Below are 14019 nucleotides of genomic sequence, written 5' to 3'. Positions count from 1 at the left end.
GTCAAAGAAGCTTAATGAATACGTACTTGTGATTCATACGACTCTTCTGCTAGTTCAGCATAACGCTCTTCAATAAGCACATCTCGAATATTCACAAGGTCCCTGTGTCTTGTGTAGTGGAAAGCATCGACATGCAGAGCACTGTGCACAAGTGAATACACCTCCACTAGAAGAGTATAACCGTTTACTAGCGAGGCAAACCTCCTGCTAGCACTGTAACTCCACCGTTCCCCACATACAAGAGATTCTGCAGATGGTCGCATCTTGCATATCTTGAATTCCAAAGCCTAAAGCAAAAACATCAAGAGCAACGTTTGCCCAAGTAAAGGATAATCCTTCATTTTCTCAAGTTCGACTGCGTTATAAAACGACCTCATAATTATTCCAAAGGCTTATGTTAATTCATAAGACTGCTGCAAAATTATTGTCCCAATTCCTATTCTGTCATTGCTAACAGGGCTACACATTAAATCTTCTATCACAACTCAATGCTGTAAGAAGTTGCCAACTGAGCATAAATAAAAGACAAATCGGTATTAATTTACCATTCATATCAAAATCTTACTAGTCTAGAAATGCATTCTCTGAAAAAATTTTATTATCTGCAGCTCTTTTTAACTAAGATCATACATAATAGCAGAAAAGTCAGTTCTCATTTAACCCTTTTCCAGAATTGCTACCTGTAATGATAGTCTTGAATGAATTTAAAACAGAAACCCTTGTTTCCTAGCCATTTTGAAAAAGAGGTATTGAAATTACTTAGCATGCTAAGAACAGAAATAAATAAAGCTACAGTTCTGATGGTTTATTCAAACACTCCAGACAACAACAATGTACGACACGCTTGTTTCAGTGAATTTAAAATACCTGAATGAAGACTGGAAAAATGAATCTTAGTTAAAGTAGTTAATGTCTATGTAAATATAGTTTTAAAGAATTATTTTTATGTAAAGCTAGGTACTGAATATAGTCCTTCAGACTTGCTTTACAGGTCCCCATTCAATTCTCAAAACAATTTTGCCTGAAAAAATGCAAGTGAAGACAGTAGTTAAAAGAACACAAAGTAAAAACAGACACTTCTATCTGGTTTAAATCGGCAAAGCTCTCTCATACATATTTGTCCTGTGACTAACAGAATAGCGCAGGAAGAGAAACAAAAACACCCTGTACAGTAACAATACAGAAGACAGTGCAGACTTCCACCACACAATAAGAAGATATCTTATTTGTGATAGGGATAACAAAGATTCTGCAGAGAGTAAGTAATTAAACTAATAACTAACTGTTTCTCCTCTCTGGGCTGCTTTCTGGGCTCTATAAATGAAGCTGTAATTTGCTCAGAGATTCTTAAACCAAAGCGCAGCTATAATCTACTGCTCAACCCATTAGTCCTGAGCTTCAAGCAAGCTACAGAGGAACCAGAACAACATTATCTTTCTTTTCACAGAACTGAAGGACAAATAAACTTATCATGATGAAGCAAGAAGGAGCAGAAGTCAGCTGTCTGAGCAATTCCCTCTCATCTTCTACTGCTCTTGTGATTGCAGGTGCGAGGGAAAAACCCAATACACTTCCAACAAAGAAGGAAACTTAATTCAAACACTGTTACAAAAATAACACAATGCTGTTGAGATTTTTTTTATTATTTATTGCTGTTGTTGTTGTTTCTGTGTCGTTTTTTTTTTAATGCCTAAGGCAGGCACCAAGTCCATGTGTTTTCATTTTGCTTTTTATGTTTCACATGCTCCCCCTTCCCCCGCACTGCTCCTAAAGACAAAGAGTGGATAACATTTCTCTGCAATCATATACAATGCAATTCACTTACAAGAATTGCTTGCTCTGTGTATACATACCTGGGAAAACATTTGTCAAACCAGTTGTAGTATTAGGAAAGATGATTTGTAATATGTAGGACATTACTAACACCTGCATTAATTTGTTATTATTATGAAAAGCATTATGACTTGATGTGCAATTCTGTTTCCCAGATGAGACATGAAAAAATCCCTACCTGGAAAGGAAGCTCTCGAAGACTGCTTGGAATCTCTTTCAGTTTTTTTAAAGGCACTTTTGATCTATCACCATAATCTACAAAAAAAACCTGACGGGGAAAAAAAGAACCAGGAGCATCAGTGGAGTCTCAACAGCATTAGAAATCATACTTCTGTGTAAAGTAAAGTGACAACTTGAGCTTCATCTTATCAAGTGAATCATTTTCAGAGTCTGGAAAATAAGCTAATCAAGACAACCTGAAAATAACAGGTCCAATATTTATAACATGTATTATTTGATCTCTTGGCATACACCCAAGAAGTATTGGAGTCTCCTTCTTTGGAGATACTAAAAATCCATCTGGATGCTTTCCTGCCCAACCTAATGTCAGGAACTGCCTTAACAAAGGGTTGGACTGGGAGATCTCCAGAGGTACCTTTCAGCCCCTACAAACAAACAAAAAAATACACCAATTTGCTAGTTCACCCTATTCTGGCAATGCAATATGCTCATTTCATTTTAGTTCTAGTTTTCTAAATTTGTTCTCTTTAGTGGAATATAACTGTCATGAAAATAATCCTCAGTCAAAATTCTTACTAAAAAAACCGCCAAGATAGTCACAGTTAAACCCAGTTAACGTGGGTTAGCAATTTGATAGAACATAATGCACTACTGTACCTCTGCAAAATCTCCAGAAACATACAGAATACGAGCTCTGTAGTATCCTGTGTTTTCAAGACGAGTGAATGGTGCTAGACAAACCAACTCTGGATGTGGAGACACTGACAGATCTGTCAAGTTCTGGTAGTTCAACTCAGCAGTCAGAGTCTGGAGTACAGACCTGTTTTTTTCATCTATCCTGTACCCCCAGAAGTGTCCAACTTCTACTATCTGAGAGTAGGAAAATTAGACAATATCAGATCACATCATCACACTCATCCACATCAAGTACAAAACAGCTTTGAGCAAAATATGTGAAAGCACTCCTACTCCTGACACACACAGAAGTTTTCTCACACTGCAATGCTGTGATGAAGCATTCATCACTCATAAGAGGTTATTCTTCATAACATCATGTTTTTAAATGTCTCTCTGCTGCATAATTACAATACACTCTTCACCTAAGTAGGCTGATAAAAGTATTTCTAAAATACAGAAAAGCAGAACACTTGCAAATAAAATCAACACATTAAAAATTTTAAGTATATGACTGATTAAATAGATGCAAAAAGCTACAGCACAATGTTCTTGTTAGTGAAAGAACACCAGAGTTAGCTACATATGTAAGCAAATCAGCATTGGGACATTACAATTAACCATTCTTCAGGAAACTGATAACACCACTATTTCAATCAAGCTGAACAACCCTCTTTCCAATTGCTTTCTGTACTCATCTACTACTTCTGATTTTATATTGCATGCGTTTGAAGACGAATGTTTACTGTGGATCAAAATAAATGACCACATTGCTGACATAGCATAAAAAAGGGACACTGCACAGATTGGAACATGTTTGATCATCAAATCCATGAGCATTTTTGAACTAAGAGTCTTAGCTGAATAAACTACAGAAATTATTCCTTTCTGCCTTTGCACAACATTTCAGTTCTACCAAGAGCCAGTTTAATACTTCAGCCTCTAGTTTCCATCAATTGTTAGGATTTTTTATTTCAGCAACATATATATTGCTTTATATTGCTCAGACTGCTCAAGAGACAATAGTTAACACAAGATCTAAACGTTTTCAGCTTCAGATTTCATGAATATTTGAATATACATATCATCTTCCTTTAACGTGTTTCATGCATGCAGTGTCTTCTTGAAATGATCACACAGTCCCATTATAAGTCATTTCTCACACCTGTAACTTCTGAACAAAACTATCAGGTAATAATAACCAGACCTAATAAATGCACAAATATCTACTGATACTCATTTTTGTAGAGTACACAAATATTACACCTCTACCATTCATCTTCTCTACATTTAATCTATCTTTCAGCTATCAACTGGTATTAGCATCCACTCTTTTCACTAAAGCTTGTTCAATACATCTCTAATGTCTGATTACTGTTACGACCTTCTTCAGATACAGAACACTCCTACCTCTGTTACGCTGATGGACAGAAGATGACTTGGAATCGTCTTTAACAGCTGTGAAGTACCAAATGAGACTTCTATGGGCTCCACTGTTTGCTTCAGATAGTCCACATTCACTCTGAAGTTCATAGAATTAAAACATTAAATACTTCACTCGGAAGTGAAAATTTAAGGGTTTTTTTGTTTGCTTGCTTTCACTGCTTCTTACAATGATGAGGCACACAGTTATGCACGTAGAAAATGGGGGGAGTGGAATGAGTGGAATTAAAAAACAAGTCCAGTGACAAAAGTCATGACAATCACACTTTGTAAAGTAAAGGTAAGCCCTGAGACTCACTTATGTATTTCACCTTTACTTGAAGATGCATTTACTTGATTAGACCATAAAATTACTACACAGAGCCGACATTCCACAGGAGAAACTAAGATGCAATTATGACCAAACAGAAAGATCCAGGAAGCTACATACCAAGAATCAACTGTGTCATCAGCTTACTAGAAATCCAAAGAATGAAGGTTAAATAGCAGAAGTTGTTGGATTTTTTTCCTCTATGGTATGACTTACACATTTATTTTTAAAAACAATTTGAATATATTACAGCACAATTGTAAACTCAGCATACCCTCCCTCCCTGATTCCCTACAGAACAGGGTTACCTTAAAGAGTCCATGCTTGTAACTGTCACATGTTGCAACTCCTTTTTGATATCATCTGGATAATGAACATCCAGTTGAAGAGGAATTTTCAGCTGTGACATTTTGATTGACATGTACACTGCAGGTAGAACCTTTAAACCCTCCACGGGATTATGGGAAAACTCTATCAAAGCCCTATAAAAAAAAATAAAAATCCAAAACAAATCCAACCAACCAAAACACACAAGAAAATTTTATAATAAATACATGATGGGAAAATCAAAACTAAACCAAAACACTTACAAAAACAGAAAAGCTATCATCTTTTTCCCTGCCCTTATCATGGGGAGTCAGAGAACTACAAAACGTATTTCCGTCACAGGTCTCAATTATGTGCCTGAAAACTTTTCTTATAATTGTTCTTGTAAAAGAAACATTTTCTAGCAGTCTCACAAGAACGTACCATATTCACTACATTTAATACAAATAGAAAGAATGTGAAGATACATGTGGGTTTTTTTTGTTTGTTGCTGGGTTTTTTTTGTTTGATTGTTAGTTTTTTTTTTTTTTAAGGGAAAAGGCATAAAAAAGGTCTACATGGAATGATGTTTGGGCAGTTCAGTCCACAGTCAGCCTGCAGACCAGCTAACGTTGCCAAGTCACATGCATGATGTAGGAAGCCATCTGATGGTACCAATGAACTGAGTTCACTATATGAATGAGAAACAAATACAGACAGAGCAGCTGCAGTTAAGATTCTCTGTTACAAAACAAAAGAAACACAGGAAAAATTGGTCTCTAGGGCACTAGCTTATCAAATGTTATTCCAATCAATACATACTCAATTTCAAAGCTCCCTTTTTCATTCTAGTCAATAAATCAAAAACAATTTGATTTCTGACAGATTAAATTAGAAATGTTCATTTTGTCATTACACCACGTAAAAAGAAATCATGAGCAGGCTCACAACTGAGACCAACAGACAAGCATGATGCTTAAAATATTTTGTGCTTACCTTGATCCATCATACGTAACAGATTTTACTTGTCCACACTGTCTAAACTGTGACTGCAACTGATTATGGTATAGATAGCCATAGGGAGGAATATTTTTCAGCTGTTGAGAAAAGTCAAGTTTGGACACATTCAACCACTTTAATACACTATTAACTTCATCTCAATAACTAGTTAGCTCTTATCTTCCTCCTTCACTTGAGCTACAATAGCAATGATCTAAGAGCCAAATTAAGAAAAAAAAACATACTGCATTAAAAAAATCTGAAAAAAATTTCTGCTGCTAATTACTGTCCTACCTCCTTCCTCTTGGAGCCAAGATTCAAGAAAAGTTCTCAATAGTGGGAAAGGATAGATGTGAAGATTTCATGAAGAAAAAAAACCCAATCCATAAAACCTAATGAGATCCCAGGACTGCACTGCACTCAATGGTATTGCAACAGCTGCCTGGTCACAAAATTGCTCTGTATCACCGTGGAAGGTCACAGAGGTTGGGACAAGACCCTGACAAACGAATAGGAAACGTTCCATCCAGATTTTAAAATCTTAAGAATGACCTGGGGAACTACAGGCAGGTCAGCCTCACTACAGCCTCCAGACTAAGCACTGATCAATCAGACACCCAAACACTTTCCTAGGCTAATCTGAGCCATTCCGCAGAAGCAAAGACAATTTCAAACTTGTACTTATTCAATCAGATAAAAATGTCTACAGAGTAAAAAGTAGAAAGAGAATGCAACATCCAAGTAACCTTAAAATAATTGGCATGTTTGTCACATACTACTAAGTACAAGATAACAAAACAGTAACACTGCAGTTGTAACAACTCTTTCAACTCAAAAATGCTCTCTCAAAACCTTTTATCAGTTTTCTGAAAGACCAGCAATCAAATGTGTAGAGGCTAAAGTCAGAATCCTTTTCAAACTGCCTACCCACGCAATGTGCACTGTAACAGAAAAAAGGATGACAACATACCAAGTGAGAAATACTTACATATGTATTCTATCTCGTCCCAAGACAGAAAAAAACCTTGAAAAATACTACTAACACTACATATTCCTATTATTTGATGCTTGATTACATCATTCAACTTCATAACATACCAACACAGTGGTTTTTGGATCTTTGCCACCAAGCTCCCTCACTGCACCTTGTTCATTACATTTTTGAAAAGAGAAGTAGTTTGGATAGAAAGCGCCAGCCATTACAACCTGAAATCAAGAAAATATTTTCTTCTTTTAATTACAGCTTATTATAATACTCAGTTTCTCAAGACGAAATACAGTTGCAATGTGAAGTGATACCAGCACATCTTAATATGATTTTTTTTTTCCTGTCTTTCATCAGAAATTAATGTTGTTCCAACTGAAGTTTAACTCATGCAAATCTTATCCACTTAAAACATACCCTCCATGACTTCAGCTTCTGGAACAGCATTTTAATATTTCTGCATGCAGACTAAGTCAAAACTTCAATGGATAACTTCTCTTTCAAAAAGAATGTCAATTTTAAAGAAATCTATACACAATACTGTATGACAGCTGTTCAATTTTCACATTACATCACACAGTATTTAACAATTCAGCTCTGAAAAGTTCACTATTTACACAGTTAAACCAACTGCTATTGAAATAAGTCTGTGAAAACAAAATCACTACTAATCAGTCCAAATAGGAAATGAAATTTCATTAGAAATGTGAAGCAAGTTACAATATCTTACTTTTCCCTCCAGTAACTACTCAAGCCAGTGGAAATTTCAAAAGAGAATTCAAAACAAGCAAAACCACCTTTTTCATACATGTTAGTTTTTATCATTTCAACTCAAACCATCTGTCTTCAGAGTATTTTTTATGACCTAAACAAAAATTAACTGAGATACAAGTTTAGTTATTATCACTTCATTTTAATTTAATGAACTGACAGAAACAAAGGGATTGCCAAAGGTCCAATACTCTTACCGTAACATTATTTGTGCTTTTAAATTATCAAAAAAAAAAAAAAAGTTCCAACTGCAATCTTAAAAGTTTACAAGAAATTTGAAACACAGGGTATCTCAAAGTACTAGTTTGTCAATGGTATGTAAAAACCCCAATTACAAACTCTGGAAGCAATATCTCTACCCAAAGAATTATTAAATAATTACCTGCAAAATGAAATGCTGTTTATATGCATACTCCTGATCCATCGCAGATAGCTGAGTATTAACGTGCATGTTAAACTGCTTGACTCTTTCTTTCAGAAGCTCAATTAACTCTGCCACCTGAAATTCCAGCTCCAGTTACACATTCAACAGATCAAATCCAACCCAAATGGAAAAAAAGCTTAGTAAAAGCCTAAGCAAGAAGGTAAGCCCTCTTACTTCTTAAGAGACATTAACATGCATTTCATCTAATATACTGCTTAGCATCTTCACTAGTACTTTTAAAATACATGTAGTAGTAGATTTTATTTTGCACACCACTAAGTTCTCATGTGACACCTAGCCAAGTGCCTGTCAGTGTTCAAGTTAACGCTGCTTTCAACAGTGTTTATTCCTCTGGGAGTGAGAAGATGATCTCACATATTCACAGTTTAAAGAAGATACATAACCAGATGTATACACACAGTTGTACATGAAGCAGGCTTATCCACGATATTACCATCTTTAAAAACATTCATAAAAATGACTATTTCAGCTCACCTCTCTGACTTTCTTGATATGAACATAATTTAATTGACCCCACTCAAGCTCATCCTGGAGAAGAAAGTGAGAAGTGCAAATGAAAAGTAATATAGAGAAGAAGTTCCTAATAACTAGCATGTTCTCTCACATTCTTTAGTGTAGACACAAATAATAGCTACAGACAATGAAAAAAATTTTTACCTCATTTCACAGCTCTCTTTAATTCTGACTGTGCATTTTGATAATGTATGACAATATATCTGACTACAACTGTACCTGGATTATCAGCAGTGCAGCTGCGGAGCATTAAGACTTCTCATATAGACCCAGATGTTCAACTCCTCTGCGCTGCTAGTACAGAATCTCCTCTAAGAGGATGATTACCTCAAAACAGAAGACAATCTAGAACTTCTTAAAATCTAGAACTTCAGATATTCACTGTAAATCGGTGCACGTTGTGCGCTGATATTCATAAAGCACACTATGGTCTGGCAAGTGAGAAATCAACGGCATTTTGTCTTACAGACAGAAAAAAAGACTACAGACAGTTAATGTGTGCATACTACTGGACTTCTGAGACTGATACACCAAGATCTCCCATCCTTCCAGATGCTTGCCCCAAAAGACACCCATGATTTGAGAAATGTCTTTCAACTACAGCTCAAGTTCCCTTCTCAGCTTAATTTCAAACATTCTGGCCACTGTCAATCCATCTAACATAGGGACTAAGTAAGATGTTCTCTTCAAATACTAGATCCAAAGACTCACTATGACACCTCAAAGCCTGTGCTTCTATTTACTTACGACAATGACAATCATAGTAAAGAAAAAATGCCAGTCAAAATTCCTGGCAGAATACTCCAGTACTCAAGTCACCAGTTTCAGTATTGGACAGAAGCGATAAAAAAGTTAAACTAACCTTGGGATGTCTCAGGTCCCCATTCTGTCTGCACATCTGCCATGCCTAAGAAAGAAGTGGTTTAGCATTCAAGTACGAACTGCCAATAATAATAACAAAAAAAACCATGCCATACTGAAAACTATGAAAATTTTCCACATGCTATCCTATGCTTAGGATAATTTTAAAATACTAATTTAGAAATCAGAGATGTCCTTCAGCTAACGCTATTATACACAGCAGGGCCAACTTAGATGACATTTTTGATGTTTTAAGTTCTCAATTCTTCCAAGGACAGAGATTCCATAACCACTGCAGACAAACTATTCTGTTGTTTGACTACATCTCACAGACAACTTCCAGCCCTCTCCACTGCAGTATATCAGCAGAGCCACTCTTGATGCAACTTCTGTCCACAACATCTTGCCCTGTGGCTGCACACTTCCAAAAGGAGGCCTGACTCCCACCCTCTAATCCTACATTCTGTCATGAGGTGTAGTAGAAGTTCTCAACTTAGGGCTGAACTAACTCACCTCTAAGGCCTTCCCACATATGTTACAGCACCCTAAGTATCACAGAGTCTTCTGTGAGACTATCAGTATTTCCATGTCTTCCAGTAATTCAAAGTCTCTTTAGCACTACAGAGTTCAGAAGCTGACATTGTACTCAAAAGTGAGCCAGTGACAGGAATCTTAGTTCTACTAAAGTATTACTTGCAACACTCAATTGGGTATTAAGAAATTTGTTCACAAAAAGGATGCTTTGGCAGTAAATCAGGTTGCCCATACATTTTCTGCAGTCTCCTTCCTCCAAGACTTCAAGTACTAAGCTGAACAAAGCCCTGGAAAACCTTGACTGATGTCATCAACAGAAGACTGGACTTCAAACATCCTGAGGTGTTTTTATGATTTTATTCTTAAGATATGATTGTGATTTTAAGTCTTAAGATGGTTCCTCCTAAGCAGATAAAAAAACACCTCTCACTCTTAAGAACACTCTTACACTGATTTTATTGAGCACTGGCATGAACTCTGGGTCTCTGGCTTATGCAAGGACACAAAGTGGTGTAGCTGTAAAACATAATTTTAACAATCACAGAATCACAGAATCACCCGGGTTGGAAGGGACCTCAAGGATCATGTAGTTCCAACCCCCCTGTGGCTTGTGGCAGGGCCACCAAACATACACATTTAGATCAGGTTGCCCAGGACCCCGTCCAACCTGGCCTTGAACACGTCCGAGGACGGGGCATCCACAACCTCTCTGGGCAGCCCGTTCCAGGGCCTAACCACTCTCCTTGCAAAGAACTTCCCCCTAACATCCAACCTAAATCTGCCCTCCTTCAACTTGCATCCATTTCCCCTAGTCCTGCTATTGTCAGCCCTTTTGAAGAGTTTACTCCCCTCCTGGGTGTAGGTTCCCTTCAGGTATTGATAGGCTGCAATGAGGTTGCCCCGCAGCCTTCTCTTCTCCAGGCTGAACAAGCCCAACTCCCTCAGCCTGTCCTCATAGGGGAGGTGCTCCAGCCCCCTGATCATCTTAGTCGCCCTCCTCTGGACCCTTTCCAAAATCTCCATGTCTTTCAACAATGCACCGCTGAGGGTCTGAAAAACTGGCTGGGTTACAAAAATGTTACATCGCTCTGTAGAAAAGCAACATAAATCATTTTGTGTTTCATATTATTAATACTAGTAACTTCTTACTGCTTAACTACCATTTGTTCTGCTGGATGCAATCAGACATCAACTTTAAAGACACCTTCATCAGTTGGAAAGAATCTGCATCCTGTATAAAACAGCTTCTTCATGATTAGAGGGCATCAAGAAAACTTAAATCTCATGCCCACGCCTTGCTCAAAATCTGCTTCTATTTCTGGCAAGCAGAAATAAAATGGCGTGTTTTCTTTCCTTCTCCACTCTTCACACTGTTTTTCACTTGGTCAGGTGAACAGTAAAAAACACTCAGAAAATGAGCAGTGCAATTCATTTTTACCCATTTCCTGCTGCCTTACCCTGGAGAAAAACTGCACACCTCCTTTACAGCACTAAAAATTGACTCAGTCAGTACTAGCAGTTGTGTGACACAGTGCAAGATAGCCTTAAAATTATTCAAAATAGCTAAGTATAACATGAAGTTTTTAACAACTTCAAAACAAAAATACTGCACTGATCACACAGAAGTGAGAAGGTTTCACCTTGGTCCATGACTTCATTGGAAAAATCAGACAGAAGAAACACTTACCTTAAATGCATTCACAATGGCAATACAGTCACTCTTACTATTCCCAGAAAAGAACAGTTTGCTCCTGGCAAAAAAAAAAAAAAGAAAAAAGATTTTCAATAACATTCTTTCCTCATCTTAAACTTATTATAGCTGAACTATAATTATTATAATAAATACAGTAATAAAAACTGTATACATATTATATACAATATGCAGTATTACTCCAGCTACACTATCAGCATCTTCCAATACATTAATAAACAAGTTTAATACATTTATGGTAATTGTTTTTTTCCACACTTCCTCTCTGATGGTAAGCTGTGTGAGCACGCTAACTGATTTTTAATAGACACTGTTCACATCAATGTTCACATCAGGAAGGCAAAGCTGAAGAATCAGGTCTTCCACACAGAAAAGGATGACTTTAATCTGTGATACTCATTAGTTCATATAGCAATATTTCAGTGTGTCAGCTGCACTTTGGAAGGAATTTAAACTCAAGACATTAAAAATAGCATTTTGTGATCAGCTTTGCTCTGTGCTTCCAACAATAGCCAGGAAGATATAAAACATCAAGATTATAATACCTGTATCCATCAATAGGCTGCTTGAAAGGCTCTACAAAGAAGTTCTGCAAAGAGAGTGCTGCAGCTACAATAAAAAGAAATCAAAATGAAAACCTTGTTACTTGTTTTTATGGAAATATAGAAGTTCTGTTGTTCTTTTACCTATAATAAGGCATTCTTCTAAGCATCCAAAGACATGACCAAGGACGATCAATTTTCCAAGATGCAGATCCACTGGCAAATGTACTAGCACGTTTCCTAAGAAAGTCAGCTCACCATCATGCGGATTTTCTTCTGCTTGTACACAAGATGTAAGTGCTCCTAGCTACAGAAATTTAAGTTATTTGCATGTAAGATCTGATCAAGTAAGTCTAAGATTGGTTTGTAAGAAAACAATACAAGAAATAAACAGTTGCAAAGCAACATCAATTTGAGCCATAACTGTAATTAAGTTGAATCAATTTGAAAAATCTACTACCTGAAAATAAAACCAAGCTACTGCGTACAAATATAATTTCTTCTATAATTTCTTCAGTAATTCAAAAAGAATAGCCTTAGTACTTTAATATAACTGGTGTTCTACCACATACCTGATTTATAATTGGAAAGCAAAATTGCTAATTTCCAGGTAGAAAGGGAGATGTTCAGACTGTAAGGTGCTACTTGTTTAATAAACAATTTCACTTACAGATCTCAAATTCTCTAACATTTTTCTTATTCTTTCTCATCACAAATGCTAGTTCACAAGTATTACAATTTCTTCAGGATTCTGCTTTTACTCTCTGCTGAAATCACAATCCCTTTGAAATGCAGCAGCAGCAGAAACTATGCTGAAGAGTATGGCAACCAAGTAACAGCCTAATATGACAAAATATTCCCTAGACACTGTTCTCAATTTCAGGTTCCAATTAAAGTTACTAGCATCTTAACTAACAAGGAATGTCATAATTTTCATTACTTGGATTTCAGCAGCATTAGAAAAAATGCCTACCTCTTTCAGATGAAGAATGGTACGTTCAATGTCACTTATGTTGGGTGGAGAAAGAGCTGTTGCCAACAAAGCTTTTGGTTCTCCCATATCAAGCTTTTTTATTTTTAATACTGTAGTTCCCAGTGGACAAGTCTGAAGGGAAGACAACGTTATTCTTACTTTTCCCCAAGGGAGGTGTTTAATTTATGAATTAATTGAAGATACTGATCCTTAAAATCAGTTCAAGTTTATAATTCAGTAACAGCTAAAAATAACTTTGCATAACTAAGGATACTTTTCTTTTGAACAGAACGTTAATTTTCAAAGTCACATCTATTTTACTGCTGCAATTCATCTCCTATGAATAACACAATAATGAATGGTCTTTCTCAATTATTTACCAACTTAATTCCATTTAGTTGTACAGCTATCAATAACTATTCAAATAATGCATTCACTTCAGGTAAAGTCTGTGCTACAACAACACACGTAAAAAAAAATTCATTAGTAACCCCAAAAATTCTTACCAGCATCTCAGGTAGTGATCTCTCTGGGATAGAGTCTGTCCAGAAGTCCTTATGTACAAGCCTGTAACAATATCCATTGGAAACACGTCCAGCACGACCTTCAAACAGGAAAACAAACTTAGCAGTTTATGAACTGCCCAAGCCACACTGTAAAAGCATCTACAAGCATCAAGAACAGCTGAGAAACAGCAGCAAACTCAAGCGGACTCTATTTGGTGTGAGATAACTCCACTGGAAAGTAAAGCCATATTTTTAAGTCACACACTCAGCAAGGCAAAGCTTCCTGCTATACAAGATGCTGCTGCTATTAGCTGTATATTGGTCAGCTGCCACAACCAACACCGACCCAGAACCAAAAGGAATCAAAGCTGTAACTGTGAAGCTCTCACAGTATGAAAACAATGAAGATATTTTTATACCTAAGATTTCACT

At 36.5% G+C, this 14019-nt stretch overlaps 1 protein-coding gene across 1 annotated transcript in view; it reads right to left on the bottom strand.

Annotated features, from left to right (window-relative positions):
* The window catches only part of TDRD9 (tudor domain containing 9), a gene marked incomplete at both ends in the record, with an annotated part of 59136 nt that overhangs the window by 9803 nt on the left and 35314 nt on the right, over positions 1-14019 (bottom strand). The window contains 15 exons of the mRNA XM_079536979.1: positions 27-287; positions 2012-2101; positions 2671-2883; positions 4099-4210; positions 4750-4923; positions 5744-5844; positions 6845-6952; positions 7885-8001; positions 8422-8475; positions 9323-9367; positions 11543-11606; positions 12112-12175; positions 12253-12415; positions 13082-13213; positions 13588-13685. Of these exons, the coding sequence (XP_079393105.1) occupies positions 27-287; positions 2012-2101; positions 2671-2883; positions 4099-4210; positions 4750-4923; positions 5744-5844; positions 6845-6952; positions 7885-8001; positions 8422-8475; positions 9323-9367; positions 11543-11606; positions 12112-12175; positions 12253-12415; positions 13082-13213; positions 13588-13685 (1796 nt within the window). The remainder of the gene's footprint in view (positions 1-26; positions 288-2011; positions 2102-2670; positions 2884-4098; positions 4211-4749; positions 4924-5743; positions 5845-6844; positions 6953-7884; positions 8002-8421; positions 8476-9322; positions 9368-11542; positions 11607-12111; positions 12176-12252; positions 12416-13081; positions 13214-13587; positions 13686-14019) is intronic.

This window comes from Tetrao urogallus (assembly GCF_951394365.1).
Source record: "Tetrao urogallus genome assembly, chromosome: 6".
NCBI lineage: Eukaryota > Metazoa > Chordata > Aves > Galliformes > Phasianidae > Tetrao > Tetrao urogallus.
This window is presented reverse-complemented; position numbering and strand designations above follow the sequence as displayed.